The sequence below is a fragment of the Alternaria novae-zelandiae genome, assembly GCF_023758075.1.
Source record: "Alternaria novae-zelandiae strain BMP 2774 chromosome Unknown scaffold_25, whole genome shotgun sequence".
NCBI lineage: Eukaryota > Fungi > Ascomycota > Dothideomycetes > Pleosporales > Pleosporaceae > Alternaria > Alternaria novae-zelandiae.
Window position 1 is genome coordinate 411153 of NW_026056985.1, and position 26922 is coordinate 438074.

The following is a 26922-nucleotide window of genomic DNA, read 5'->3' on the forward strand; positions in this document are numbered from 1 at the left end:
AATGTTTGATTCCTGGAAGCGCTGAGCTGATAAAATTTTCCCACGCCCTTCATACAGCCAGTTCGTGATACTTTTTCACGAACCCGCCAATTACGGTGTCAACACCAGTTTTCCAGTCGTCTTCCTACTCTCGATGTCCTGGGTCGCACGCACGATCTCGCTCAACGGATACACGTCGTGAATCTTGACATTCAGTCCGTCCTTCTCGATGAAGTTCCACAGCTCCTTTGCCGCCGTCTGCAGTTCTTCGCGAGTGGCGATGTAGTTGAACAGCGTAGGTCGAACGAGCTTGACGTTCTTTGCTGACAAGCGACTAGACGATGTGTCAGCTACTTTTCCTCATGAATAGTACAAGAAAGACTCACGCAAGAGCGAAACCCTCAACTGGTCCCGATGCGTTTCCAAACGAGCACATCGTACCCTTCCTCCTTACGACAGACAACGAGCTGTCAAAGGTGGACTTGCCCACAGAGTCGAAGACTGCATGCACACCCTCGCCTCCAGTAGTCTCTAGGACTTTCTTCACGAAAACGTCTCGGTTGTCCTCGTGGTATTCCAGTAGCACCTCTGCGCCGTTCTGCTTTGCCAGATTCCTCTTCTCTTCTGTGCTAGCTGTAGCGATGACTCTTGCGCCGACAGCCTTCAGCAACTGGCACAGCCATAAACCTACGCCACCAGCTGCAGCGGTAACGAGAATCCAGTCGCCTTCCTTAACTTCGTAAGCATCACGGATCAAGGTTACGGCGGTTAGTGCCTGGAGGAGCGAGGCAGCGGCTGTCTTGGTGGAGATGGAATCAGGGAGCGGAATTGTGTAGTTCGCTGGTGCAGCAGTATACTCTGCGTACGCGGATTGCGCCATGTAGGCTACGCGCGCACCCGGTTTGAGATCAGAAGGTGCGTTGGGTCCGACGGAAGCAACGGTTCCAGCGCCTTCCCGACCGAGAACATACGGGAATTGCGGTGGCTTGTATACACCAGAGCGGAAGTAGCTGGCCACAGATTAGCATGAAATCTTGGTTTCTGAGCAGGTGGACAGGGGTGCTCACGTGTCGATGTAGTTGATGCCGATGAACTCGTTCTTGACCAGGACCTCGCCTTCCTTGGGCTCTGGGACCGGTACATCAGTCTTGTACTGCAGAACTTCTGTTCCACCGGTCTTCTCAATGTACACGGCCTTCATGGTCTTTGGGAGTGAAGACATGGTTCTAATGATGGATCGTCTTGGAACGATGTGCGAATTGATGGCTGCGAGTCGTGCTGTCGATCTAGAGAGTAGATTTTTCGAGCGCAGAGTGTATGGTGCCAGCGTCATGAATCACAGAAGATGGGCTGGTGGTCGGCTCAATATAAGCAAGCTATCTCAAGAGAGGCATGCCCGTTGATGATAAATACTCTCGGACACGGCGTTAATTCCGAGTGATCTGCGAGGTGACACCCCCGCTCCCCGCACACGTCATTATCGTCTCAGTTCGCGACTTCCATTTCGACGCGGCAGACGCAGTCGCCTTCCATTTCTGATGAATCACTGCATCGGCCTCTATGAAGATGTACTTCGTAGGGCGCGCTAGCATTGTGTCAACCCGATAGGGCGTGTTCATTACAAAGCGACGTGTTCATAGATGCTACAAGTTAGCCAGGCGGGCATCGCCCGCCGCTCATCGGCCTGCTGGGCTGCGCGCCATCTCTCAAGTATCTATGATGTTCTTTCTCTTCCAAGGTTTCCTCACTTTGATCACGTGCATATCTGTGCACCTTGCATTCTCCCCACTAGGTACGTGCAGGTAGAGAATACTCCTCTTGAATTGAGATAGGCTTCTGGCAGAGCAAAGCAGAGTGAAGCAAAGCGTGATTAGTATCGCGTCTGTAAGCTATTACCTACCTAGGTAGGTAGACTGCGATGTCACTTTTGCTGGCGACAGCATTTTCTTGCCTCTCCTTCTCTAGCTCTCCGCTTCAGAAGCCAAACCACGCAAGTGTATTTCCCACGTTTACGACTACCTGGGAATGTCTAACTTCTCTATTGATTGAGCTGCCTCACTCATAGTCTACTCTTCAGGTCAAAATGGCAGAGATACGCACGACGATGGGAGGCCAGCAAAAGAATCTAGGCACACCGTAAGCTCGCTACTGTCCCGACTTCCATATCAATGTACTCATGGAATCCCCAAACTTTCTGGCATTATCGGCATTCAAGTGCTTTCACTGATATACAGCTAGTATGACCTAGCGTTGGCTGAGCGTGGCAGTACACCGAAGGCTGTTATCAAGATGCCTTTACATCAGAGCTCAGTGAAGACCAAGAAAGAAGACGGGAATCTCGAGTCATGCATGTCCTACATGGGGAGTTGGACTAGTTATTCCCCATGCTCCTTCCCAAAGCAGCATTGCGCTGGCGTGGAATGCTTGAAAAGCGGTGACCGAGCGCGCAGTGCAAACGGCCGCACATTCTACTAGTCTCGCACATTTCCCTCGCTCTTGACACTACATTGAAGGATATTCATCGCCGTTCAACACCGCCTTCTCACATCAGATACCCGACGTTCGCTATCCGGTGCTATCATGCTGGGTCCTGCATTACTCCAGTATGAGCTCATGTCCATGAAGATGCCCACGCGTAGTAAGTAACTTTTCATCTTCTCAACGAAACAACTATTCATCACAAACAGGCGATACCCCAGAAGAAGGTTCAGACTCTGCCGACCAACGTATCAATGAACTTCCTGAGTTCTCGAAGCTATCTCAGCGTTCCAGCGATGCTCACGAGCAACCCGGCGCGGAAGAAACCACAGACGACAGCAAGACAACAAGCCGCGCCGTAGACCAGAACCCACAGCGCAGCGCCACCAATGATGATACAAACGACGCAGATTTACTACGAGAGATCAAGAAGCTGCGCACAATGCTGGAGAAGACAAAGCATGTCGAGGACAAACTCGCTACCCTAGAGGTACGCTTGAGTGCTTCAGAGAGCAGAGAGAAGTCGATGGGTGATCGGCTTGATGCCATTACTCAGGAGCGGGACGAAATGGAACGGCAGCATCGGGTTCTTTGGAATCACTGTTTCTTTTTCAAGGCATGCCTGACAGACCTGACAGACAAGGAGACTAAAGCTCTAGATGTTCTGTACAGGGCCCATTCTCTACTCGAAGAACAAGTTGGGAAGCTAGCAACTGAGCAGGAAGCGTTCAATAAAGAGAACAAAGGCTTGGGTGACAAGTTGCAGACCATGGTCGAGTTCGCTACAAAGTCAAAGAATGCCGCAGTTGTGGGTAGGATCGCGAACGAGTCGGCTATGGCTCACATCAAGAATCTAGAGGAGAAGGTCGAAGAACTTGAGACAGAGTCGAGAAAGCAAGAGACCTTGGCCAAGCAAGAAGCGTTCGAGAAACGGCGGAGCGCTATGAACTAGGGTTAGTGAGCAAGATGACGCCTTCGTATGTATAACAGAAACGTTCTGGTTCACTCGAAGTTTGGGAGGGTGCCATTGGAATCTGGAAAGTGCAACAAGAGGGTGATCATCGGAATGAAAAGGAAGCGATGCGCGATATACAGAGGAGACCGTTGTTGCATCGCACCGTAGGCAATCATCTCGCCCAATAACTAGAGCTCGGTGGTTTTCAAGCCCACACCTGCAGCACACTTACCAATGAGGCTGCAAAACACACTCATGTTTCCACTACCACTTAATCAAAGTTCTGCCATACTTTCCAGATCTGACGCTAGGGTGAGGTGTCCTCTTTCACTTTTCGCGTAGCTGTATGGAGTTGGGTTACTGCTTCCCTCTCATCGCTCCTCCCTCAATCGCCTTCATCGGCGCGCGTCGGTGAGGCCACTAACCACTTCCGGTATCTTCAGTCGTCATATCACGATGAAGATGAGCTCACTTTAGGCGCAATATTCCACAGCTTCGTTTCGCCCTGCGAGAACCTTTGTAACAACACGCCCATTCGTTCAGATTGCACACACTCACACCATGGCGCCCACCAGAATCACCCTCGAGGACGTACAGGCATGGGCAATCCGAGACTTCCCTGACGAGTTCAAGCACCTACCTGATGCGGGAGTATTCCGTACACAGTTCAACATCATCCGCGACCGCAATCACAACAACAGCTTCAAAAGCTTTGTCATAGGCAGCACCTACACTAAAACAAGGAAGCCAGTAGATCTCATGGCCTGGCTTGCAGGCCCCCGCATAATCATCGGCTACATTGGAAAGAACCGGAAGGGGGAGCCGCAGGTTCGTCATATGACCTTGACAGAGGAGAACGCCTCTTCTTGGAGCTTGGAGTTCCCATTCAACTTGATCCCACCAACTCATAGCCAGACGGAGGTTGCTTGCTGCGATGCTATGCTACGCTACTACTTCCTTGCGAAAGGCTGGAGTGAAGGCGTAATCGACGATTCGAGCGTGTTCAATAGGTTCGTATCCAGATTTCCGTACGCTCTCCGGGCTGTTGCCGAGGCGGTCGCGGAGACGCCCGAACCGGTTCCGACCCCATACGCTTCGATCTTTCCACCAGAGGCTAGTCGTGTGCCGATAGCATCAGCAAACTACCAGTGTATGTCTAAGATCAGCCATCAATAAGTTCCGAGTAACTAACAGTCGAGCTCAGCGCCTTATCCCGAGAGGGATCCCTACCTTTTCGAGCATATTGCGAACGACCCACTCCCAAGCCAGTCGTATACTGTGCTCAGCAGCCCGTCGCCCAGTCCGCCGCCAGTCGAGGACCCTATAACGCCCCAGGTATTCCGCTCCCCACTTGAGCTGCAGACCCGATCCGGACATCTAGAACCAGTCAATCCTGGTGGCGATAAGATCGTGGCACTCGATGGGTCGAACGATGCCGACGAGCGAGACAGCTCCGGGCTGCGAAACAAGCTTTTCGATCTCAACATCCGGCTAATGATTGCGGAAGGTCTCGCTCGGGATGCTGAGACCGCAGCGCGGACAGCTCAGGAAGAAGCACAACTCTGGAGGAAGAGGTATGAAGAAGCCGAGCTCTACAGGATCAAATATGAGGAGATCAGGAGCCACTTTGGATTGCAGGAGCAGGATGAACGCAGAACGTGAAGGTCGAGGGTCAGAAGTGAAATTGAGAGGATGGAAGTTGTGGATGTATATGTCACGCAAAGTGCCAGCGATAGAGGAGGTGTGGATAACGTTTCGGTTGTAGCAGCGGTCGAGGGCGAACAGTTGATGCGGGAGGCAGCGCGGTGCGATGATAATCTAAGGGTAAATCCGGGCGATCCGATCGCATGAGCGTAGCGTCACTGTCAGCTTTACTTTGAGGAATACATCGCTTTCGTGCGTAAACTCTTACCGGTGCTCTTCGATGGAGGGAAGATGAGACGTGTCCAGGGTCCATTCACATGGGGCCTTAAGAGACAAGGGCGCCCCGCTTCCAAGGTTACGTCGCGGACGCGTTCCCACGCGGACACAGCGTGAACCAAGTTCGCGCACCGCCGCTACGTCATCGCTCACATCGCAATCAAGCGCAAGCCCACAAACATCTACCGCGCGCAGAATCCCCACCTCACATGATCGATGCGCATATACATATTTTACTACTCTTCCATCCCTAGAGTATATTCCAAACCTATTTGAGGCTCTTTTCGGCATGGGCGCGTTACTCTCTTCCATCCTTGCGCCTATCGCCCTACCGCTGGGCTCATTCTTGGCCATTCCTATGCTATCCTCATGGTCGACAGGCCTAAACCTCATCTTCCTCTCGGTCGCATGGACGACAATCGCCGCATCCTATTCTCCTCTCCAACTTGAGCTAGTTGCGCCCCTAGTAATTCGGCTATCTCTCTACATTATACCCAGCCTGATCTTCTTGCTATTCGACATCGGATTACCAAGTCTAGCAATCGAGTTCAAATCTCAAGGACAATGGGGTATCCCAAACAATCAGAAGGGTGGCGCACGCGCAGTGAGGAGGGTAATTGCGTGGAGCTGTGCAAATGTACTGCTTAGTGTGGCGTTGCAAGCGGGTATTGAGTTCTTGATCACAGACGTACTGCAGATGAGGAGTCTGCTACTCATCAAAGGCAGTCGATGGGGATTGAATCACCTGCCAAACCCATGGACGATGGTCAAACATGGCATTCTCGGACTCTTATCTCGTAACGTAAGATCCCATGATTGCGTTCCCTAACAAAGAGGTACTGACAGACATGTCATAGGTTTTGCAATACTATATCCACACACATCTGCTGCACTCTCCGACTGGCGGTGTACTCTCGGACTTGCATCAGAGCTGGCACCACAGCATCAAGATCCCCTACTCCTTTGCCGCAAACTACGACCACCCCATCTGCCACCTCCTGCACCGCTTCCTACCTCTATACCTTCCAGCAATTGCTCTGCGGATGCATATCCTCACTTACTTGATCCTGATCGCTATCTTCAGTCTAGAAGAGACCTTCGTGTACTCTGGGTACAATGTCCTACCCTCAACCATCATGCTGCGAGGCATGGCACGACGCGCCGATGCGCACATGATGAGTGAAGGAGAGGGTAATTACGGATGCATGGGTGTTTTGGACTGGTGCCACGGGACAACAATTGGCAAGGATGTCGTTGAGGACCTGAAGGCGGAGATGGAGAAGCACAACGTGGAGGAGAAGGCGGGGAAAGCTATAGATGGCGCGGGGGAAGCGGCGAACGGACTGGCGGGGAAGTTTGGCAGGGCTAGGAAAGGAAGGGGAAAGAAGTAAGCAGTTCAAGCGGCGAGCCTATGGTCATGTAACGAGGTCTGTATACGTGTGGCGTTGGCGCAATTGGTTCGGTGGTAGTGTCCTTGGTTAGCGGTCGCTTCTGATACCCTCACGTCTGGTCGCTGGGAGTTCGTGGGCAGTTGGCGCAGTATCGGTCGAAGAATGTAACGTCTGTATCTCTATTCCTTGCATCAGTACTCGATTACCACCCAGTATGTACTGCGCCAATTGAACGCCCAACTATGACATCACGCAAGCGGAGACCAAATGTTCACTTTTGGACCGTCTCAGATTCGCTCGCTTCATATAAAGCCTTATGGTAAATGCCTTGTCGGAATCCTCCATGAAAAAAATTGGCTGCCGTGCCGCTGCGATTCTTGTTTACCGCTAGTACAGCCGCAGTATGCCGAAGTCGTCTTTCATCCCATGCACTGAACGCCGAATGCCCGATCGTTATCCGTCGCTTAGAAGACCATCTGGTGAGGCCTGTCGGAGCTACGGAGGCTGAAGCTGGCACCGAGGTAGTCGGCAAGGTGAGCCTCCTTCTTGATGGTGGCCAGGAGAGCCTTGTCGACGGCCTTCTGGTCCTCGACGCGGTCCTTGGAGGTTTCCTTCTTCTGTGGCTTTTGTCAGTATTGTCGCATTGCACTTCCATTGTGTGTACGTACCTCGGGCTTCTCGCCCTGCTTGAAGAAAGCATCCTCACCCGGCTTGTGGGCGGCCTTGTCCTTGGTGAAGTAGCCGTCCTGGCTGCACTTCTCCACAACCTTCTCGTCTACGCCGCTCAGGTCGACGCTGGTAGAGGTAGCGATGACATATCGGGCGTTTACGCGGCGAAGGGGAACACCGTTGACTTTGAAGGGACCGGTAACAAGGAGGACACCCTGGGAAAGGTGCTTGAGGACGACGACGCGCTTGCCGCGGAAGCGACCAGCAAGGAGGATGACGACGGTACCGGGCTGGAGAGACTGGCGGACCTTCGCAGGGCGGACAGATTTGCGGGCCTTGAGTCGCAGTTAGCGGAGCTCCAATTGATGTCTTGATTCTTGTCCTTGCACCCAAACACCCGCCGCGTGCTGTCGCAGTGAATGCACCCAGCACCCCTGCAGTCCTTCTCTTCCGTGCAAACCATCGTCTATCGCGAACGTACCTTCTTGGGGACAGCAACGTCCTCAGCAGGGTAGTACTTGCTGGCCTTCTGCGAGTGGTGCGGTATCGACCTCTCCCCCTTGGAGAACTTCTGGGTGGTGGGCTTCGTGTCCTCTTGTTTGGCCGCCATTTCGTTTCGCTGTGGTCGTTAGTGCTGGTCGGTGGTGTTGGCGATGGAATCGATTTTCGTGAATTCGAGTGTGTGCCAAGCTGTCCAATCGATACGCGCGACCGGGCCGAGAGTTGTTCCGTTGGTTACGTAACCCGCGTGGAGCTTGCAGCTTGCGGCGATGCTCGCGGTACCGCCGCTGAACATCACTGCCCCAACACCGACACACACCGCAGCCATGTCTATCCAACCGCTCATCACCTTCAAGGCCGGCCAGTGTGAGCTGACTGTAAGCGCCGCGGGAACTGACAATCCAGATCGTACACTAACAATAGCCACAGCGCGGAGAAGGCAACCAGCAGACAGTCAAGCCAGTGCCGACACCAGGCTATGTCTACCTGTACCAAGGAGAAGATGGTTTGTTTGCAACCTAATCAACCGCTTCCTCAACTTACATATGCAGAATTCGTGCACTTTTGCTGGCGACCACGCGACCGCTCGCTCGACCAGTCGGACCTCGACCTCATCATGATCCCCGGTGACGGCTCCTTCCAACCCTACACCGGCAAGGACTCCATCGATGACCCCGAGAACATCAAGTCGCCCACCGACGGCCGCATCTTCGTCCTCAAGTTCAGCTCGAGCTCACAACGCTATCTCTTCTGGTTGCAATCAAAGTCGCAGCACCCGCGCGGCGCGAGCTGGTTCAGCGAGCGCGACCTCAAGATCGGACAGGTCATTGACTTGCTGCTGACGGGCGAGGAGATTGATGTACAGGCTGAACTTGCAGGTATCTCGAGCTCATCCAACAATGACGAGGATGAGACCATGGAAGACGTAGAGCCATCTAGCCGAAACCGTCACGGTAGCACCGGAGGCGCAGGTGCTGGTGCCACAGGCGGTGATATCCGAGACGAAGGCGAAGAGTCCCGAGAAGGGGGTGCCGATGGTGGTCGAGCGTAGGTTCCATCTATTTGTATCGCATTCGGCGTCGTGGCGCAGTCTACCTTTCCGGACAGAATCGAGCTGCTGTGAAAATTACCAACGGCTCTATACAAAACTATAAAGATATCCTGTCACGGTACGGCGTTTTGGGAGAAGCATAAGACCATCCAAACATGGCGATTGGCACTGGCTGCTCATGTACAACAATAGAAAATAAGCATCATGCTACGTCTTCCACTGGCCACGCCGCGGCGCTCGTTTCGCGTTTTTGCTTTTGCCTATCCTCTTGAACATTCTCGCTAACGCGTCGACAGAGCCGGATCAGGTGATGTCTCTGCCATTGTGCAAGACTTCATGAACTCGCTCAAAGGCGGCAATGCAGGCGGCAGCTCACAACAACAAAGAGGATCAGAACCGTTCGCTAGCCTCACCGAGTTCCTCTGGCCTACGCACACTCTCTCAACCGTTGAGAACGCTTCCGACGAGACCATCGACGCACTGTGTGCCCAACTACCGACAATTCCTTTCCTCCTAGAAGCCGAAGTCGAAGACATCGATCAAATCGACCCCAACTCCGAGACCGCGCAGATGGCCATACAGACATTGGGTCGGGACGAGAAGATTGAGGTTCTGAGCAGGATCCTGCGGGCACCCCAGCTGAGGGGAGCATTAGGCAGTCTGAATGAGGCGCTAAGGACTGGTGCTCTACCGACTGTCAGCCAGGCACTGAACATTGATGTCGAAAACGGAGGCTATATGAGAGGTGGAGGCATGCCACTTGGTGGCGGAGATGCAGTTAAGGCTTTTCTGGAGGGTGTCAAGAAGACAGTGGAAAAGGAAAAGAAGAGTGGCGATGACATGGACACCAGCTAGATAGCCAAGCGGCTGTGGCGATTTGGACATGCTTCGGCATTGAATGACGACCGACACACGATTGATGCACATATAGACGACAACGATCAATGGCACGCGCACTGAATGGCATGGGTAGGATAATTGACTTATTCCCGCTCTCATCAATGCTTTTCAAAACCTCTTCTTAGAGGTTCGCTTCCCATCTAGGAGGATCTCCAAGATGTACAGAGTCAGTCAATGGCTTTAGCCTTCCCACAGATTCATACCCATTAGCGACTTTCATTCGTCTCACTTCCAACGGGGAAATGGCTATGAGCCAAATCTTTCCATAATTGCAGCTACTCCACTTAAGTGCGCAATATCCTCAACTTTGTCTGCTGGATGTTGTTCGCGATAATGCTTCATCCACGCATCGCGTTGATCCTTATACTGCGGTTGCGAGTAGCACCCCTTACAAGGTACTCTCAGTCCAGGGAGGTAGCGAGGAAAGTGGTAAGCGCAGAAGTTGGGGTCTACGTCACTGTTGAGATGTTAGCGATGGGACCGTGGAAAGAGAGGGATGAGACGCAGGCTACTGACCTATCGTCAACTTCTGGGTCGGCAGGTGTGAAGAACGTAGATGGTGAGGGCGTGTATGTAGAGAGGGGCGCATCGACTAGGGTGCCAGTGGAAGAGAAAGTAGGCGAAGGCTGACTCAGAGTTGGAGAAGTTGGAGACATTGACCTAGGGGAAGTAGGATGGCTCTGCATATAACCTGATTCCGCACCCACCGCCTCTGGTCCTGTGATCGGCGCCATGAAGCGGAATGCTGGAGTACCGCTCCGGCCCTGTTGCTGTTGTTGTGCTTGACTGCCTAGCACCGCCGCTCTCAGCTGGGAAGGATGAGCCTGTGACTCACGAGCACGCTGTGAAGGCAGATCTTGGACGTCGGTTCTCCGCGCTGGTGGACTAGTTGACGAGGGCGCCATAGCGGACACGACGGAACTTGAGCGCGACAGATCCGGTGCATTTCCACGGTTGTTGGGGATGCGGCGGCCTGTAGCGATAGCGTGGGGGCACGGCGTTGTGCAGATTGTCTTGTGGTGCCCGCAAGCATAGACTTGGAGGAGTTTGTGACACATTCTGGGCGGCCGGCGAGGTTTTGTTAGAAGGATCGGGGGCTCTTGGTGTATGAGTTGGTGAGTGACTCAGGATAAAAGTTGGATGACGGGAGTCAGTCACTGTCAGAGCGGCAGCGTGGAGGTGAGTTGGCACAAAGTCGGAGGCGGTGATGTGTCGCAAAGGCCTGATAAAAGTGGCGGCTCAATCATTCACAAGCGGTATATGAGCGTTGGTTTAGCTTATTCATGCACTAGCATTCGTTTGCCTACCTGCGCGTTTGTCAACATAACAACAACATTGTACATTGAGGAAAATACGACTTCGAAGGACAGGGCAGGGCAGGTCAGAACTTTGGGTTCTATGCTAGAAGCTATATCAACATTGCAAAATCATGAATGACCAGTGTAACGACAACCGCTTCTCCATGCCGCAAACACCGCGCCATCAAACTCCATGCCACCGAATGCTCGAATAAACAATACACTTCCTGAGGTGTCAATCCACTAGTAACTCCGTCCGAACAAGATCCACTGCTTGGCGGGAGTCTGACAGTCGGGGTTGATGCACTTGGTCTTACCAGGCTCAATACCCTCGGGCTGCTCAAAAGGAATGCACAAACTCTTTGCACCCATGGCAGGAGCCTGCTTATCTTCCGCAACGCCATCGCCCAACGCACTCCGTGCGCTCTTCGCCTTTACCTCATCTTCGCACTTGTCGCCCTCACAGTGGGGAACCAGGACAACGTTCTTGCCGTTCAAGGTAGGGACAAAGTCATCCCAGTTGGTAAGCTGGATGCGGTGGTCCCGGTATGCCTTGTCAGCCTTGTTGAACATGTCTTCCTGGATCTGCTCGAGTAACTTGGGGACTTCTTGTGCGATGCTGTCGACATTGATGGTACCACGTGCGGCGTCCTTGTCATCGATGTCGCGACGAGATGTGGTGACAATACCCTTCTCAGCATCCTTGGGGCCGAATTCGATTCGCAGAGGAATGCCCTTCAACTCCCAGTCATTGAACTTCCAGCCGGGAGAGTAGCCCTCACGGTAGTCGGTCTCAACGCGAACACCAGCCTCGGTAAGATCGTCATGAATCTTCTTGACCTTGCTGTAAAGGTCCTCCCTAGCCTCAGCAGACATCCTGGTTTCGTTAGCATTGCCATAGTTGAGTCATCAGTGATAAACGTACTTGGCGGTGACTCCCACAGGAATGACAACAACTTGGATCTCAGCCACTCTGGGAGGAATGACAAGACCTCGGTTGTCTCCGTGAGTCAGAATCATGACACCGATCGAACGTGTAGTCAGGCCCCATGAGTTCTGCCACACGTGGACGTGTTCCGACTTTCCCGCTTCCTTGGCGGTGGGGTCCTCGACCGTGATGTTGAACATCTTTGAGAAATGTTGACCGAGAGCATGGGATGTTGCAGCCTGAATACCGCGGCCAGTAGCGGGAATGAAACCTTCGACGGTGGTAGTGTAGTCAGCTCCAGGGAACTTCTCGTTGACAGTCTTTGTTCCCTTCACGACGGGAACGGCAAGTAGCTTCTGGTATACATCAGAGTACCAGTCCAGGATCTGGAGAACCTCATCGCTCGCTTCTTTCTGGGTAAGATGTGCGGTGTGGCCTTCTTGCCAGAGGAACTCGCGCGATCGGATGAAGGGCATGGGATCTGGACAAAGATTAGACACTGCCGAAAAAAAGAATAGCTCAGTACTAACGCTTGAACTCCCACCGAACGACGTTGTTCCATTGGTTCAGCTTCAGGGGAAGATCGCGATGCGACTGGATCTTGCGCGCGAAGTAGGGGTACATGGCTGTTTCGGAAGTAGGGCGCACAGCGACGGGCTTCTCCAGGTCAGATTTTCCGCCCTTGGTCACCCACGCGACCTCGGCGGCGAAACCTTCCACATGCTCCTTCTCTCGCTCCAAGTTATCCGCGCTGATGAAAATGGGAAAGTATGCGTTTCGGACTTTGAGCGTCTTGATCTGGCTGTCGAACCAGGACTTGATGTTCTCCCAAATGGCGTACGAGGAGGGCTCGAGGATATAGCACCCGGCTACGTCGTAGTAGGAGATCATTTGTCCCTTCGTAATAACCTGTTGGTACCAGTCTCCCAAGTCGACCTCCTTTGCGACATCGATACCAATCAGCGCTGAACCTTCGATCTGTGGCCTGATTAGTATCGCGCATGGTGTCGAATGTTCAGTGTCGCCGCATAGACCTACCTTCTTCTTCTGTTGCTGAGGCTTCTTCGCAGCTTTCTGGGGGTTACCATCCTTCTTGCTCTTCTTGGTCTCAGAGATGGAAAGATCCTTCATCTTGCCATCGGCAGCTGTGGCTTCAGCCATGTTGGGAAGGTGCTAAATAAAGCTGTCAGCGTCTCGCAAAAGATATCTTGACGAATACTAATCGATGCAAAGGTAGTAAAATCGCGATCGCGTAGATATTCTAGCCAAACCCATTTGTAAATAGGGTGAGTTGGTGGGGCAGGCGGGGTATCAAGACGCGACTTGGGACGACTTACGTGCAATTGAGTTATGGAAAGTTAAAGAGACGGTGGAGAACCCAAATAATGTAAGGCGAGAGCACTCTAGAGTCACGTAAAGCTAAGACAGAGTCGGCTTGTTGCAGTCTCGTGTGAGTCGACAGCCAAATGTGTGGAGGGCCGAGTCATCGGCGCAGGGGTCCAGACTAGCGCGATTGACGGGCGGAGCTACCATTCGCCGTCGCCGACGCGGGCGGGCATTGCTGGAGATTTTCTGGACCGCGTAGAGGCAGCAACAACGAAGCAGAACAGCTATCACCCGGCACAATGGCAGGAATCTTCGAGCAGTCACGTAGCGGAGGAACTCTGTGTAAGCCGCGGAAGCTAACAAGACCGCCGCAAAAAGCTAACACGTGCAGTTCTCGGCGGCCAGAAAATCAGCGGCCAGGACATTCGCGACCAAAACGTCCTTGCGACCCAAGCGATCTCGAATGTCGTCAAGTCGTCCTTTGGGCCCTCGGGCCTCGACAAGATGATGGTCGACGACATCGGTGACGTTACCGTGACCAACGACGGCGCTACCATCCTCAGTTTGCTGGATATCGAGCACCCCGCAGGCAAAATCCTCGTCGACCTCGCCCAACAACAAGACAAGGAAGTCGGAGATGGCACAACCTCCGTCGTCATAATAGCGGCCGAGCTGCTGCGGAGAGCGAACGAGCTCATGAAGAACAAGATCCACCCCACCACCATCATCACAGGCTACAGGCTGGCGCTGAGGGAGGCGGTCAAGTACATGAACGAGAACATCAGCACCAAGGTCGATGCGCTCGGTCGGGACTCGCTAGTCAACATCGCGAAGACGTCCATGTCCAGCAAGATCATCGGCTCCGACTCCGACTTCTTCGCCAACATGGTGGTAGACGGCATGACTGCTGTCAAGATGACAAACAACAAGGGCGAGGTCAAATACCCTGTAAAGGCTGTCAACATCCTCAAGGCACACGGTCAAAGCGCGACTCAGTCGATACTGGTCAAGGGCTACGCTCTCAACTGCACGGTCGCCTCGCAAGCCATGAAGACGCGCATCACCGACGCCAAGATTGCCTGCTTGGACATCAACTTGCAGAAGGAGCGCATGAAGTTGGGTGTTCACATCACCATCGACGACCCGGAGCAGCTAGAGAAGATCCGAGAGCGCGAAGCTGGCATTGTCACCGAGCGCATTGAGATGATCCTGAAGGCCGGCGCCAACGTCATCATGACTACAAAGGGCATCGACGACCTCTGCCTCAAGCACTTCGTCGAGAAGGGTGCCATGGCTGTGCGAAGGTGTAAGAAGGAGGATCTGCGAAGGATAGCGAAGGCGACCGGTGCAACCCTGGTCAGCACCCTTTCTGATCTGAACGGTGACGAGAAGTTCGAGGCAGCAAACCTTGGCCATGCTGAGGAGGTTTCGCAAGAGCGCATTTCCGACGACGAGTGCATTCTGGTCAAGGGCACCAAGGCTTTCTCATCCGCATCCATCATCCTGCGAGGTGCGAACGACTACGCTCTGGACGAGATGGAGCGATCAGTACACGACTCATTATCAGCCGTGAAGCGAACCCTCGAGAGCGGCCGCATCGTCCCTGGTGGAGGTGCCGTTGAAACTGCGTTGCACATCTACTTGGAAGAGTGGGCAACGTCAGTGGTAAGTCACTCCAATCCTTGCATGTCTACAACGTGACTAACGATAAATCTAGGGCTCTCGGGAACAGTTGGCCATTGCTGCTTTTGCGCAGTCTCTGCTTGCTATTCCTAAGACACTTGCCATCAACGCGGCCAAGGATGCTACCGAGCTCGTCGCCAACCTCCGATCACGGCACGCTCTTTCACAGCGGACAGTGAACCCTTCAGACCCTTCGTCGCAAGATGCAAAGCAGCTGGCCAAGTCGAAGAACTACAAGAACTACGGTCTGGACCTGTCAAACGGTAAAGTGCACGACTGCCTAAAGGCCGGTGTACTGGAACCCAGCATGAGCAAAGTCAAGCAATTGAAGTCAGCAGTGGAGGCGTGTGTTGCGATTATGCGTATCGATACCCTGATCAAGCTGGATCCAGAGGAGCAAGGTGGAGGTGGTGACGATGGCCATGGACATTAGATGTCCTGGCGTCAAGAGGAGATAGACCCGACTGAAAAGATAACGACAGCGTAATGAAGGCTCCAAGCCCACGTGCAAGATACTCCTCTATTATCCCCACTCTGTTCCAAGCCACCCTAAGGACCCCCAACCGAAATCTGCTTGCCGCGGCACTGACTCATTAAAGCTTTTGGGGGCCAAATGTGACCATCGTGTAGGGCTTTCGGACCGACTAGCACCTGTTCTCAAAGCTATGTAGGCAACCAAAGCTTGCAGGCCTCGATTTGCACCAAACACCAAAAGACTCCCAACGATACGATCGTGCACAAGCTCATCACTTGCAGCTGTCATTTGGGACATGAGAAGACTTGTTAATTATTGCGCCTCAAACCCTACCTCGGCAGTTCACGGCCACGATGGGGATCTGCATGCGACTCTGCCGCGTCGCACAACACATGGCTTTCCGGTGAGATTATCTGGCGACCAAGACATCCGTTGTGCCTGGTGTTCATATTAAAGAGGTAAAGCGCACGGTGATGATGGCTGCAAGCGGCTTGTTTACAGCCTATCGCGGCGCTACACAAGCGAGGCGGATTGTTTCTTTCTTCTTCAGCTCGCTACCCCATGCTAGTTACACATCCGTTGTCCCTGCAGCGGTCACCATTGCGTCTAGCGTCAAGACGAACACCTTGTGGAAATACTGAACAGCTGTGCTTGAAATGATGTAGTAACGGAGAGAATGAGCAGGAAAAGCATAGGTATAGTGCAAGAATTGCAGTAGTCCTGCCTGTACAACAAGCACGTCCAACCAAACGCTTTCATGGACCCCAAATGCACAAAATCTCAGCTGATCAGCCTTCAATACGCTCTCCTCGTATGTGTGGCCGCAGCCGGCAAGCCCCAGCGGGTCGCTGCACGCCTTACGGCGCAATATCTTTCTCATTGTACGTAGCTCAACATACCTAGGTATGAGTACTTAGCTTATAGGGCCCTGCTCTTTCCTTAAGGGTGCCTTCTGTTCCTCGTTTTGTAATTTCTCGGGTCTGAAACGTCATGGCATATACCAGGCTTTCTTCGTTGCTGGTCGTTCTCTTTTCCGCAAAGCATGGGAGCACTGCTATGATACGGGCACCAACGCCCGCTGTCACGCCCGCCCCTGTTGCAACAGCTGTAGCACTTGCAGCTAGGGATGTTACTACCCTTGGATATATTTCCACGGGCATGTATGGCTCGAGTACACTTTGTAAGATTGATTGCCTACATTGCTGCTCGACTGTTGCTAAGAAGTCTTAGATGACACCATCACTGCAAATAACGAGGGTCATGTCATCGCAACATCAGGTAGCCTTTACAAGATCTGTGCGCCAGAATCTCTTTGCGAGTTCTTTTCTTGTGAGAGCGATTACGTTGTGTACCCGACTACATCAGTCTTCTGGTACGTTCTGGCTCCTGGTCGCCTGGATATTGTATACTAACATGGCATCGCAGTGGAGGCTCAAACTTAACTTGCAGCTACTGGGAGCTGGCAACAGATATCAATGACCCTTCACCATTGACCAACTACTGGTGCGATGCTAAGACGGAAACGGGAGGAAGGATCTTAGTAACCACCCCAGACCAAGGTATGCAATCTGTCTAACCTTGATGAAGCATTGACTGACAACACACTTCCAAGATTCATCAACCTCCCCTAACACTGGCTCATCCTCGAATACCCCAATCTCTCTGTCCTTCACTCCACTCTCACGTACCGCTTCCGGTCGTCCCTCAGATGCACCACTTGACCTTACACCTTCCTCCGGTAACGAAGATTCCAACGACTCCAACAACTCCAACGAATCCAACAACTCCAACAATTCCAAGAAGTCAACTCCAGTAGGCGCAATCGCCGGTGGAGTAATCGGCGGCGTCGCTCTTCTAGCCGCTGTAGTTCTCGGAGTCTTCTTCCTTCTTCGCCGCAAGAAGAAGCAACAGAACAATACCACCGTCAACAACAACATGCAGCAGCCACCCACCGCACCTCAAGCTCCACCAGCCGGTGTCCAGTACTACCACGAGCAGAAGCCCGTCCCTCAGCAACACATGCAACAGATGCCGTCTCCACCGCCTCAACACCAACAGCACTACGGTCAGTACGATCCGAACGCACAGCAACCCGCGCAACATTTCTATGACCCCAATGCTCAGTCTGCGTATGCTACGCAGCAGGGTGGCTATGCGATGCCGGAGAAAATATCAGGTGCTGTGAATCCTGTGCAGGCGAACCCGCACTATTCGGACGGGCCAGTGAGCCCTGTACCGCAGTACTCCCCAGCTATGTCGCCGCCAGTTCCAGCCACCATTAATGAGTTGCCGAGTGGGAGGATGTGAGTACAGTAGTGTTGCATTCGGTCGTGGATGATATGACCATCGTCCTGGAAAGCAGTTCATGTCTTTGTGCTGTCTTGCACAGTCTGATACTGCGTGCCGTACAGTGGATGGAGAGATGGATGTACATTTGAAGTGCAGTACAACTCTAGGTACAACTCTAGTGTTGATGAATTATACCCCCCCTGTTATATGACCCACCAAGTTTAAGACGTTCTACGAGATGTCCGTTAATTTGCAGGTTCTGCGTTCGTCAGAACTTTCATCAAGGCTTCCCGCAATATCCTTTATGATATCCCCAAGCTGACTTTTGATGGTCCTTGCCGCAATAGTACGCCTCGCCGCATCCAGCACACTTGGATTTGGCACCTGGTGCTCCACAGTGACCACACCATTTCTCCGTCGCTCTATTCATCCACCTCTTTTTCGTCCTCATCGCCACTTCCCATAGCCAATCGTCTACAGGTGTACCACTGATCGCTAGAGTGCGGTCGCTCTTGCTAGGATCTGCACCCTTAGCCAACATACTGAAACGCAGGGCAAACTCCTCGGGGGTATCCAGAGCGAACAGCTGCTTTCCCTTCGGCCCAGGTCCGCGTCCTATATCGCCGAACTGCATGGATGAGAGATCGAAGAAGGATCGAACCGTGTCGCTATCGAGCGGAGAGAAACCTACGACGGCATGCAGCAGTCGTGGCTGGTGCCCACTGACAAACATTGCGCCCTGTGGGAGTACGCAGATAGCCGTGGTAAACTTTGGGTCACGGAAGGACTCTTCGACAATGACACGACTACTGACTGTTGTCGTATAAGACATGCCTGGCTGCTTACCACTAGGCGCATGTCTCACCCTCAACTTTGTGTCTTCGGAGAACAGTGCAAAGAAGATCTGAAGCAGACTAATCGCCTGGTAACAGCCATCGTGATTGCGTGCTTGATGGAATAACGTCTCTAGTTGCTCGTTGGAGAGTGCGCTATCGTTGCGTTTGTTCGGTGGGAGGAATTCCGTGGGCAAGTCTGGGGCATCGGGATCGTTGGTCTGCTGCTGATCCAATACGATCCAAGTCGACGCGTTGTTGTTCCAGCCTTGGTCGATTGGACTGCTGAGTGCGACCGTCTTCGGTTGTGTACCCGGGAAAGCGACTTCTCTCAATTTCGTGTGTCGAAGCCGAGGTTCCGTAGTGTTCCGTTCATAGTTGAGTAAGACAGCAATGTCGTATAGATCCAGCACATCCTCGGAGTCCATCATGGTTGCCGAGCGGGCGTTCTGCACTATCCTGCTTGCGTGGAATTGAGATGGCGGGGCGCATCATCCCGCTGAAAGCGTGACGCGCTAAGCAGGCATCTTTCTGTTTTCGGCGTAGCGCTGAACGCGTGCTTGCGTGATGTCACTCGTCGCGTCTCTGGAAGCCGCGAACTGGAGACGGTATAGCGATTATCTACATATCCGGAAAGCTAAGTATCAAGCGCGACATGCAATTGCGACTATCGAGTATCTTCCCCAAGCGACCGTGATTGAGTCGCAGTCACTACATGGAGACTTTACAAGGTCACGACACAGGAGTACGGGAACGAAGCAACAGCCCTGGAGATTTGAAATGTGTTGAGATTTCTTGGAGAGACTCTATTCAGTCTGGATCATTCCTCTGCATTCCCTGACTGCAGTCGTCGTGCTCTGTCTAGACCAAGCTCAACGCGCATCGTAATTTAGGCAGTTCTTACCAACCAACCATGATAGCTGTCTTCCCTCAGACAAGAAATAGTCGAACGGGTTTGCAGACTACACTGCAATGATAACAAACAAATCAGAAGACTGGCATCAATAGAGACTCCAGAGTGTTCGGTTGTTACCGTGTATACGGTGAAAGCACGAAAGAACTGAAGAGAGGGAGAAGATGGTTTGAATGCAATTGGCATCTTTCGAAGTCATGGAATTCAGAGCTACCCTAATTGAGAATGATGAATCATTAGTAAGGCTCCTTCCATGAGACCTCTGCAATAGTCATATCTTCTTCCAGCCACAGGACCCATCTCAGTTCGCTTCACCAACTTTTAGTATGGTAGGGAAGCTTCTTAGCCATCGATCACTTTTCCCCACTCCCAGCTCTCGGCAGCCTGGGAGAACGATTAGTGTTTGTATGCAGTCCGTAACAAGATTGAGTAACTTACAATAGCATAGCGCAAAGTCGAGTGCCTACTCAACGCGGAGCTTCCTCTCTACCGAGTGCTCGTCGGTGTCGGTGTCGACGCTGAGCGCTCGCTTCTTGGGCTCCTTAGGGAGGACGCCGTCCAACGGTTTCACAAGTTGTTCCTCGAGCTTCTCCCCTGCAGATTGGTCGTCATCGGGAGTCTTGACCACGTCTGCGTCCGCGTCTGAGATCTTAGCAGAGACACTACCGGCGTACTCCGTGCCGTTTCCAGACACAGCACTCCCCTCGACTTCAGGAAACATGTACCTGAGTTTTTCGACCAGGATGTTGAAGCCTTTGCCAAATTGAAAGTCGCAGAATTCTTCCATCTTGTCGCAGTAGACAAAGACAAAGGCGACTATAGCCTTGAGCCCATCACCGAACAAAAAGACTTGTCCGCTCTTGGTCATCTTCTTGAAGAATGCATCACCACGGAAAACTTGGTCTTTTGTACCGATGTCAAAGGCCAACCAGGGCTTCGCTGTGCCGCCACAGCTAACCCAAAACTCATCTGTGGTGGGGTCACTCAGTCCTTCGACGTAGGTGCCAATGCAGAGCTGTGACTTTCCGTCCGGCAACGACCGGAATGTGAAGGCATCTGGTCTTGGAAGTTTTACTATGGCATTGGGGATCTGCTTTTGGAGCATGTCGAGCAACTGCTCTTTGGTGTAACGTGGACAGCTAGGCATATCGTCCGTGTAGCTGCGATTACTATCAGTATCTTGTCGAACAAAGGGAATAACAGAATCAGCTTACTGGTGTGGTTGACTGTACGTTTCAGCAAGCGGGGGTGCTGTTGACGAAAGAAGGGAGGAGATATGGTACTGAGAGAGGATATATGAGGCAGCTTTATACGAAGCCCAGTCACAAAACCTCATTCTCGAGGCCCCGGTGTTACCTAGCGTCAATATCACCTTGGGTTGAGAGAATAACTATGCGTCACCCCTTGGAGTAAGACGGGTGTCTTACCGACTTTTGAGCGCCACATACACTCAAGATAGGGAAGTGAGGCATATGTAAGGTCTCCACGAGAACTCATGGCTGTTTCGTAGGAACGACTAAACACCACGAGTGATGCGTAGGCATCCGACCGTCCATTTACTGTTGTACAACAGGAGTATATGTTCTTGTATTCGCATACAACCACTGTTGGCGATGTGTTGGACGTATAGAACCTTGCGACTTACATCACGGTCCATGCTTCGTCTCCCTGATCGAGAAGAACATCATGAGCAGAAGCGGAGCTTTTATACCCATGAAATGAGACGAACAATCAAATGGTATATCTCCCAAAGCTAAAGTACATGACGAATGATTCAACAAGCAAACTAAAGCCGCGCCATGTTCCCTCTCTTCCGCATGCTCTTCGCCTTCCCTTCGACAGCACCCACCTCATCACCATCCAACTCCTTCCTATCAAACACCGCATCCTCCCAAAGCTTCTCACCAACCAGGTCCGCCAGCGCCAAAACCCTCGTTTGAACTGTCGCTCCATCGCGCCGATTCTTACCTTCTCTTCGCGAGGCACTAATGCGCTCAGCGAAGCGCCATAATGGGCCATCGGCGATAATGCCACCGTTCGACCCTCTTTGCGGAGTCCACTCCTCTGCTAGTCTGATAGTGGCGGGCGTCTTGTCTTTGGACTTGGTAACAAGAATCATGCCTTCTTCCTGGAAGCGCGTGTACGCATTCTTCAGTGTTTCCTTATTTACAGCCTCAAAGTAGGAAAGGTCGCCTTGGTGGTACAGAGTCTTTCCGAGGACTTGTGCGCGATCTTGGACTTTCTTGAGGTCGAGCCAGGAGGATGGAGATGGAGATGTAGCATTGGGGGATGACAGGGGAGGAGTGAGCATCATCAGACTGATAGCACCGAGCCATGCAGCTTCGATGAACGGCCAGATGAGGAAACAGTAGAAGTCATAGTTTTCTCGTCCTTGGGTCCGTTCAGCAGCTGATAATTCGACGAAATCCACGGTCTCTTCGCCGAGCTCGGTTTTTGACCGTGACATCGTGATGACACCGTCTTTTTCTAGTCCTTCGAGTGTCTTGGCGAGATTGGTATCGAGACCCTCGGTGGGGAAGATAAACTCTCCCCGGAAGAGTTGCGAGAGGAAGTGCACCTGTGCGCGCAGGTCGCCGTACGACATGCGTTGGTACTCTGGGCCGCCGCCCTGCTTTACATGCGTGTATAGTGCTGCGCTGACCAGGCTTTGTAGGATGAAGAGATGAATGGTCATGTTTCTGTAGAAGGAGAGTTGGAACCTATCCACGGCGTAAAATGTGTCTTCTGGTAATTCGGGGACTAGGCCAACAAGTCCAGGTCCCAGAACTTCTAAAGCGCGGTCGACAACGACACTAGTGGGGAGGTTCCCAAAATGTGCTACACGGCCACCTTGAGCCCTGACACGGTCGCTAAGCCATTCGACTCGGCGGATGAGTTCTGATTTGCCTACACCACGACCTCTCAATGTCAGTAAGACGGTACCAACGAGAGCGGTGGGCATCACGACGGAGACGTCGTTGATCTCTGACAAAACTTTGTAGCCCAGTGTGCGGAGGAGACGGAGTCGGTCGTCTTTGGTATCGAGTTGCTGCGGAAGTTTAGAGAAGCGTTCGCGTTGCTGATTAATGAAGGATTTGAGTGACCATGGCTCGTGGAATCGGACGTCTACGCGGCCGAGTTTAAGGGAGAGGACGCTGGAAGCGGACAGGAAGTCCATGAGGTTTTCTTTGGGTTTGGGTTGACCGAGGAGCTCGCTGATGTATGAGCTGCGGTGTGTTAGTGTTTTGTCTAGTATCAAGATGATCGATAGACTCACTCAACCTCGATGACCTTATCGTACTGCGTCGATACCGGGCAAATGATTGCGTCCTCCACCCTGCCGCTCGCGATACTGTCGAGCATGTAACTCAGTATGCCGAACTTGGGCGGTAGAAGCTTGCCTGTACGACTCCTCCCTCCTTCTACGAAGCACTCCAAATTATATCCACATTGCAGCAGGGTATCGATGTAGGATTGTACAAGTGTAATGTACAGCTGATCGTCCCCGAAGCTCCTTCGTATCCACATAGCGCCGGCATGTTGTAGGAAGGACCCGACGACTGGGAAGTTGAGGTTGTCCCCAGCCACGACTGTTGGCAGAGCAAGTCCGAGTCGGTAGCAGATGATTTGTAGCGAGACGTAGTCTACGTGCGAGCGGTGACACGGAAGGAAGATGATGGAGTGCTTGTCTTTCGCTGCCTTCTCGGCGACAGCGCGCAGGCGTAGCACTTCCTCGCTCGAGACGTGGACGCCCTGGTGGTATGCTCTTGTCAAGAGTTGTGTAGCGAAATAGTATGCACCTCTTATGAAGCCTTTGCTTTCCATCTTGCAGATCATGGAATCCGTCCAGCCCTCGCTGACTTGCATAAGCGATTCCTCAATTTGCACCCTCCTCTTTGCCTTTTTATCTTTCTCGCCGACACCAACCCCATGCATCGCATCCTCGCCCAAAAGCCCTTCTTTCGCCTCAACCTCTACCCTCTTGTTCGCCAACTCGCGCACTTTGGCGACGAGCATTGGGTTGCTCAACACCCTCGCCTTCATATCCTCGCTAAAGCCCGGGTAGAACTCTGGCTGCCCAATGTGATCGTCAAAAGACCTCCATCCTGTCCCTGAGAAGTGTAGCGAGACTTCGCGAATGAAATCGAGCGGCGAGGATCGGAAGCGCGCGAAGCTGTGTATAAGGCCGCGGTCGGGCGATTCGTTGTAGCCGGCTGCGTGCAGGTAGACATTGTCGTCGGCCGTGATGCTGAGATCGGGAGCTTGTTCGGGGCTGGAGGGGCGCGCGGTGGAGGACTTCCGGTCCTCGTCTGAGGAGGCCATGCTGATTGGAATGCGGATGTGGGATATGCAAGGAGCGTCTCCTTAGGGAAAGGGTGCGGCGGAAAGCGCGTATCGCATGGGAAGGACGCGTTTAGGAATCGATCTCGGGAGATGGAGTTTTTCGGGTGTTTTGATTTCGTGTCAGTCCACGTTGGCACTGTTACTACGACATGGTGAAGCAGGCATGGAGCGTCGCGACGATGGACGGTGACATCGCAGGCCCACTTCCCCGGTCGCTATGCCTCGGCTTCTTGTGGGGAAGCCACGCCGGCGCACCATCACCTCCGATTCGCTATCCATCAGCACCACCGACTCTGACAATTGCTTGGTAGATTGCTATTAACGTGCCACTTGATACTACAATACATCTATCTGTATAAATGCGTCATCATGGGACCGTCGGCGTACTCCAAACCCTACAAGAAGCCGGACAGACCTCAAAACACTTCCCACAAACTGACTTTCCCGTCTTTAGCTCCTGCCGCGACCCAGTGTTTAAGCTTCGACTGCTCCTCACGGTCTCTTTGCCGCTTATTGGTAGCCCCATCTCCGCGACCTATCTCATCTTGTGTAAGAATCTCACCGAATGCAGTGGAGTAGACTCCTTCCTTGTGCCACTTCAGCACGGCAACTTCCTTGAGCGTCTTGGTGCTGTATATGCGGATCCGTGAGTCCCAACCACCGGTAATCAGAAGCCTGCTATCCGAGCGGACACGGAGCGACTGTTGACCTGCGTGTTTGGTGTCTGTTGTTTTGTACGGGGCTTGTAAGCTGACCACTTTCTGGACTGGCGGAGCAGGCTTGAACTTCGGTAGCGGTGCGGCCGACGAAAGCAGTGAAGATAGACCGCTGGGTGTCGCTTTCTTGGAGCTCGGCTGATCAACAGTTTGCTTTGTGAATAGATCTGAAGACGGTACGGGTGGGTCGTTGTCTTCTTTACCCGGAATGGATGGCAACTCCGGTATCTGATGCTTGGCTACTATAGCATCTGCCGAGGATGTGAAATAGAAGTCACCCTCTGGCGAAGCGTCCAATGACAGAATCGGCTGAGAATGGGGTTGACTGAGGTATACAAGCTGGGCAGTCTCTACGCTCGTGTCGGGGTGTTCTTCAGCCAGCTTGAAGGCTGCAGTGACCCCGCCTTCATACCCTGCGAGCAGGAGAAGTCTCTGCGTGGCTCTATTACGAACAAATCTCACGGCCATGACCATGCCTGTTTCGACGGTTCGTATCTGTGGGATCCTGACCTTGAGTAGCTCACCAGGGAAGCTATACACGTCGATCACCTTGTCGTCTGTTGACGGGACTGCCACAAAGATGGAGTCATCCTCTGCGACAGAGGCTGGAGGATGCTGATAGCCCATGGAGAAAGAGCAGAAGTTGAGAGTGTTGACGGGAAGCGAATGAAGAAGCCACGGTTTGGGCGTGTGTTCTCGGTTCCCATCTTCAGGTAATGTTGATGAAAGCTTCTCTGTCTCGTCTTCGAGTGCAAGTCGCCAGACTCTTATTCTGTTGTCCCGTCCATGTCTGTATCCGCGATCTGATGTTAGTAGAGCTCGTCAGGCAGACGTGGGCTAGTCTTAGGGTGATTGGTGGTTTGCTACAGTGACACGCACGTTATGATCTTTGCATCTCCCCATTGGGCGAATCCTAGAATGGGGCCATCGTGAGCTGGCCAGACAGCAGTTGGTCGCTTCGTCTGAACATTCCAGAGGACGACCCAGCCATCCGCGTCGCCCGTCAACAAACGGCTGTTCTGACGAACAAACAAAGTTGCGTGGATGTGCGAGGCATGGCCGCGGAGAATGGCAGTGGGCTGTGCCGGTGGGAGCGTGGCGGTTTGGCGCTCCAGGGCCATGGGCAAGCTGAGGTGTTAGTTTCGGGCAGGCCGGCACGAGAGACGATCGTCGAGAAGCGATGGTGGGGCCAGTGATGAGCGGTTGATTGTCGGGTATACAACGCGAACGACAGGTACATGCGCGCTTGAAACGGCTGCCTGCTGGGCGTTCCTTCTCAGACGATGCTCGGTACTAGCGAGCTGAGGGTCATTCGATTCCAGCAGAAGTACGAAACAGCCATGGTGACTGGTATGGAGAAAGGAGGATTCGTTTCCTCTCAGCTTAGGAGTGCGTGTGGAGGCGCCGGCAGGTGTTCCAGGGTGGCAGGTGCTATGACAGTGCAAAGATTGCCGAGACGGACAAGGATCTATTCTGGTCTTGAGCTTGTTCGCAAAACTCTACAAGATTAGACGAGTGGAAGTGCAGCCAGTCAGCATGCCATGGAGCGTCGAAGCTGCTCGGGCGCAACGCACCTGCACAAGCCGGTTGGGCATCATCTACAGAGGTGCGAAATGTGCCCAGGTGTGTATCTCTTCAGCAGCGCTGGGGTCGTGCCAAGATGCTGCCTGCGCCACGATGGTAGCTCTTCGCACGAACTGCCACGAGAAAGCTAGTGCACTGGGCAATAGGACTCGCTACAGCAATGATGCACAGCAATCGAGGGTCCGCGGGACGGGAAGAAGAGTTTCCATGCTACGTCGCCGAATGTCACGACGCATCCAAGCCGGCGCGCGCATCATTACCGGGAGGGCGCGCACATCATGGCGTCGCACCCCGGACTGGCGCACACCAAGGCCCAGACGTCTCCCCGAAGGCGCATTCTGTCCAGCTCTGCCGTCTTTTATCGCGGGATCGTCGTGATACTCGTCCACCTGTCCAGACGCTGACGACCGAAAACCCGGACAGCGTCTTGTTTCAGAGTGCAGCTGTCAACGTTACAGGCGCCTCGGTCCCCAGCCCTCGCGTGCACCTGCCCTTGCGACGCTCCCTGCCAGGACGTCCACCATCTCCTATCGTTCGTCATCGCCTGCATGTACGCCAGCCCGCTCAGGTATAATCCAATATTCCGCCTTTCCTCACGACTCGCTGCTGCTACTTGTTTGCTTCTGTCCCGCCAAAAGCACCCTCGACTCCCATGACTTTCCTCGCCCACCCCTCCACCTAGACTGCGC

At 53.0% G+C, this 26922-nt stretch overlaps 13 protein-coding genes across 13 annotated transcripts; 6 read left to right on the top strand and 7 right to left on the bottom strand.

Moving 5' to 3' along the window:
* Nucleotides 1-90: 90 nt before the first annotated feature.
* Nucleotides 91-1201, bottom strand: J4E88_009683 (uncharacterized protein; the record flags this gene model as incomplete). Its single annotated transcript, XM_049403282.1, has 3 exons — nucleotides 91-313; nucleotides 366-989; nucleotides 1047-1201. 3 exons carry the CDS (start codon nucleotides 1199-1201, stop codon nucleotides 91-93), a joined length of 1002 nt encoding a protein of 333 aa, XP_049251056.1.
* A 1358-nt stretch (nucleotides 1202-2559) lies between these two features.
* J4E88_009684 (uncharacterized protein) lies at nucleotides 2560-3409 on the top strand (the record flags this gene model as incomplete). The annotated part of the gene is made up of 2 exons (XM_049403283.1): nucleotides 2560-2617; nucleotides 2667-3409. 2 exons carry the CDS (start codon nucleotides 2560-2562, stop codon nucleotides 3407-3409), a joined length of 801 nt encoding a protein of 266 aa, XP_049251057.1.
* A 564-nt stretch (nucleotides 3410-3973) lies between these two features.
* Nucleotides 3974-5074, top strand: J4E88_009685 (uncharacterized protein; the record flags this gene model as incomplete). Its single annotated transcript, XM_049403284.1, has 2 exons — nucleotides 3974-4562; nucleotides 4617-5074. 2 exons carry the CDS (start codon nucleotides 3974-3976, stop codon nucleotides 5072-5074), a joined length of 1047 nt encoding a protein of 348 aa, XP_049251058.1.
* Nucleotides 5075-5896: 822 nt separating this feature from the next.
* On the top strand, nucleotides 5897-6723 carry J4E88_009686 (uncharacterized protein; the record flags this gene model as incomplete). The annotated part of the gene is made up of 3 exons (XM_049403285.1): nucleotides 5897-5901; nucleotides 5981-6134; nucleotides 6190-6723. The coding sequence occupies 3 exons, from the start codon at nucleotides 5897-5899 to the stop codon at nucleotides 6721-6723; spliced, it is 693 nt and encodes a 230-aa protein (XP_049251059.1).
* Nucleotides 6724-7187: 464 nt separating this feature from the next.
* Nucleotides 7188-8002, bottom strand: J4E88_009687 (uncharacterized protein; the record flags this gene model as incomplete). Its single annotated transcript, XM_049403286.1, has 3 exons — nucleotides 7188-7340; nucleotides 7392-7727; nucleotides 7874-8002. 3 exons carry the CDS (start codon nucleotides 8000-8002, stop codon nucleotides 7188-7190), a joined length of 618 nt encoding a protein of 205 aa, XP_049251060.1.
* A 217-nt stretch (nucleotides 8003-8219) lies between these two features.
* Nucleotides 8220-9799, top strand: J4E88_009688 (uncharacterized protein; the record flags this gene model as incomplete). The annotated part of the gene is made up of 4 exons (XM_049403287.1): nucleotides 8220-8270; nucleotides 8323-8398; nucleotides 8445-8940; nucleotides 9241-9799. 4 exons carry the CDS (start codon nucleotides 8220-8222, stop codon nucleotides 9797-9799), a joined length of 1182 nt encoding a protein of 393 aa, XP_049251061.1.
* Nucleotides 9800-11385: 1586 nt separating this feature from the next.
* J4E88_009689 (uncharacterized protein) lies at nucleotides 11386-13231 on the bottom strand (the record flags this gene model as incomplete). Its single annotated transcript, XM_049403288.1, has 4 exons — nucleotides 11386-12019; nucleotides 12068-12551; nucleotides 12601-13048; nucleotides 13109-13231. 4 exons carry the CDS (start codon nucleotides 13229-13231, stop codon nucleotides 11386-11388), a joined length of 1689 nt encoding a protein of 562 aa, XP_049251062.1.
* A 464-nt stretch (nucleotides 13232-13695) lies between these two features.
* On the top strand, nucleotides 13696-15512 carry CCT1 (T-complex protein 1 subunit alpha; the record flags this gene model as incomplete). The annotated part of the gene is made up of 3 exons (XM_049403289.1): nucleotides 13696-13738; nucleotides 13788-15061; nucleotides 15114-15512. The coding sequence occupies 3 exons, from the start codon at nucleotides 13696-13698 to the stop codon at nucleotides 15510-15512; spliced, it is 1716 nt and encodes a 571-aa protein (XP_049251063.1).
* A 1204-nt stretch (nucleotides 15513-16716) lies between these two features.
* J4E88_009691 (uncharacterized protein) lies at nucleotides 16717-17861 on the top strand (the record flags this gene model as incomplete). The annotated part of the gene is made up of 4 exons (XM_049403290.1): nucleotides 16717-16725; nucleotides 16837-16850; nucleotides 17004-17113; nucleotides 17263-17861. 4 exons carry the CDS (start codon nucleotides 16717-16719, stop codon nucleotides 17859-17861), a joined length of 732 nt encoding a protein of 243 aa, XP_049251064.1.
* Nucleotides 17862-18064: 203 nt separating this feature from the next.
* Nucleotides 18065-19107, bottom strand: J4E88_009692 (uncharacterized protein; the record flags this gene model as incomplete). The annotated part of the gene is made up of 2 exons (XM_049403291.1): nucleotides 18065-18074; nucleotides 18167-19107. 2 exons carry the CDS (start codon nucleotides 19105-19107, stop codon nucleotides 18065-18067), a joined length of 951 nt encoding a protein of 316 aa, XP_049251065.1.
* Nucleotides 19108-20052: 945 nt separating this feature from the next.
* Nucleotides 20053-20736, bottom strand: J4E88_009693 (uncharacterized protein; the record flags this gene model as incomplete). The annotated part of the gene is made up of 1 exon (XM_049403292.1): nucleotides 20053-20736. The coding sequence occupies one exon, from the start codon at nucleotides 20734-20736 to the stop codon at nucleotides 20053-20055; it is 684 nt and encodes a 227-aa protein (XP_049251066.1).
* A 639-nt stretch (nucleotides 20737-21375) lies between these two features.
* On the bottom strand, nucleotides 21376-23912 carry J4E88_009694 (uncharacterized protein; the record flags this gene model as incomplete). The annotated part of the gene is made up of 2 exons (XM_049403293.1): nucleotides 21376-22816; nucleotides 22867-23912. The coding sequence occupies 2 exons, from the start codon at nucleotides 23910-23912 to the stop codon at nucleotides 21376-21378; spliced, it is 2487 nt and encodes an 828-aa protein (XP_049251067.1).
* Nucleotides 23913-24349: 437 nt separating this feature from the next.
* Nucleotides 24350-25770, bottom strand: J4E88_009695 (uncharacterized protein; the record flags this gene model as incomplete). Its single annotated transcript, XM_049403294.1, has 2 exons — nucleotides 24350-25439; nucleotides 25529-25770. The coding sequence occupies 2 exons, from the start codon at nucleotides 25768-25770 to the stop codon at nucleotides 24350-24352; spliced, it is 1332 nt and encodes a 443-aa protein (XP_049251068.1).
* Between the last annotated feature and the right edge of the window lie 1152 nt (nucleotides 25771-26922).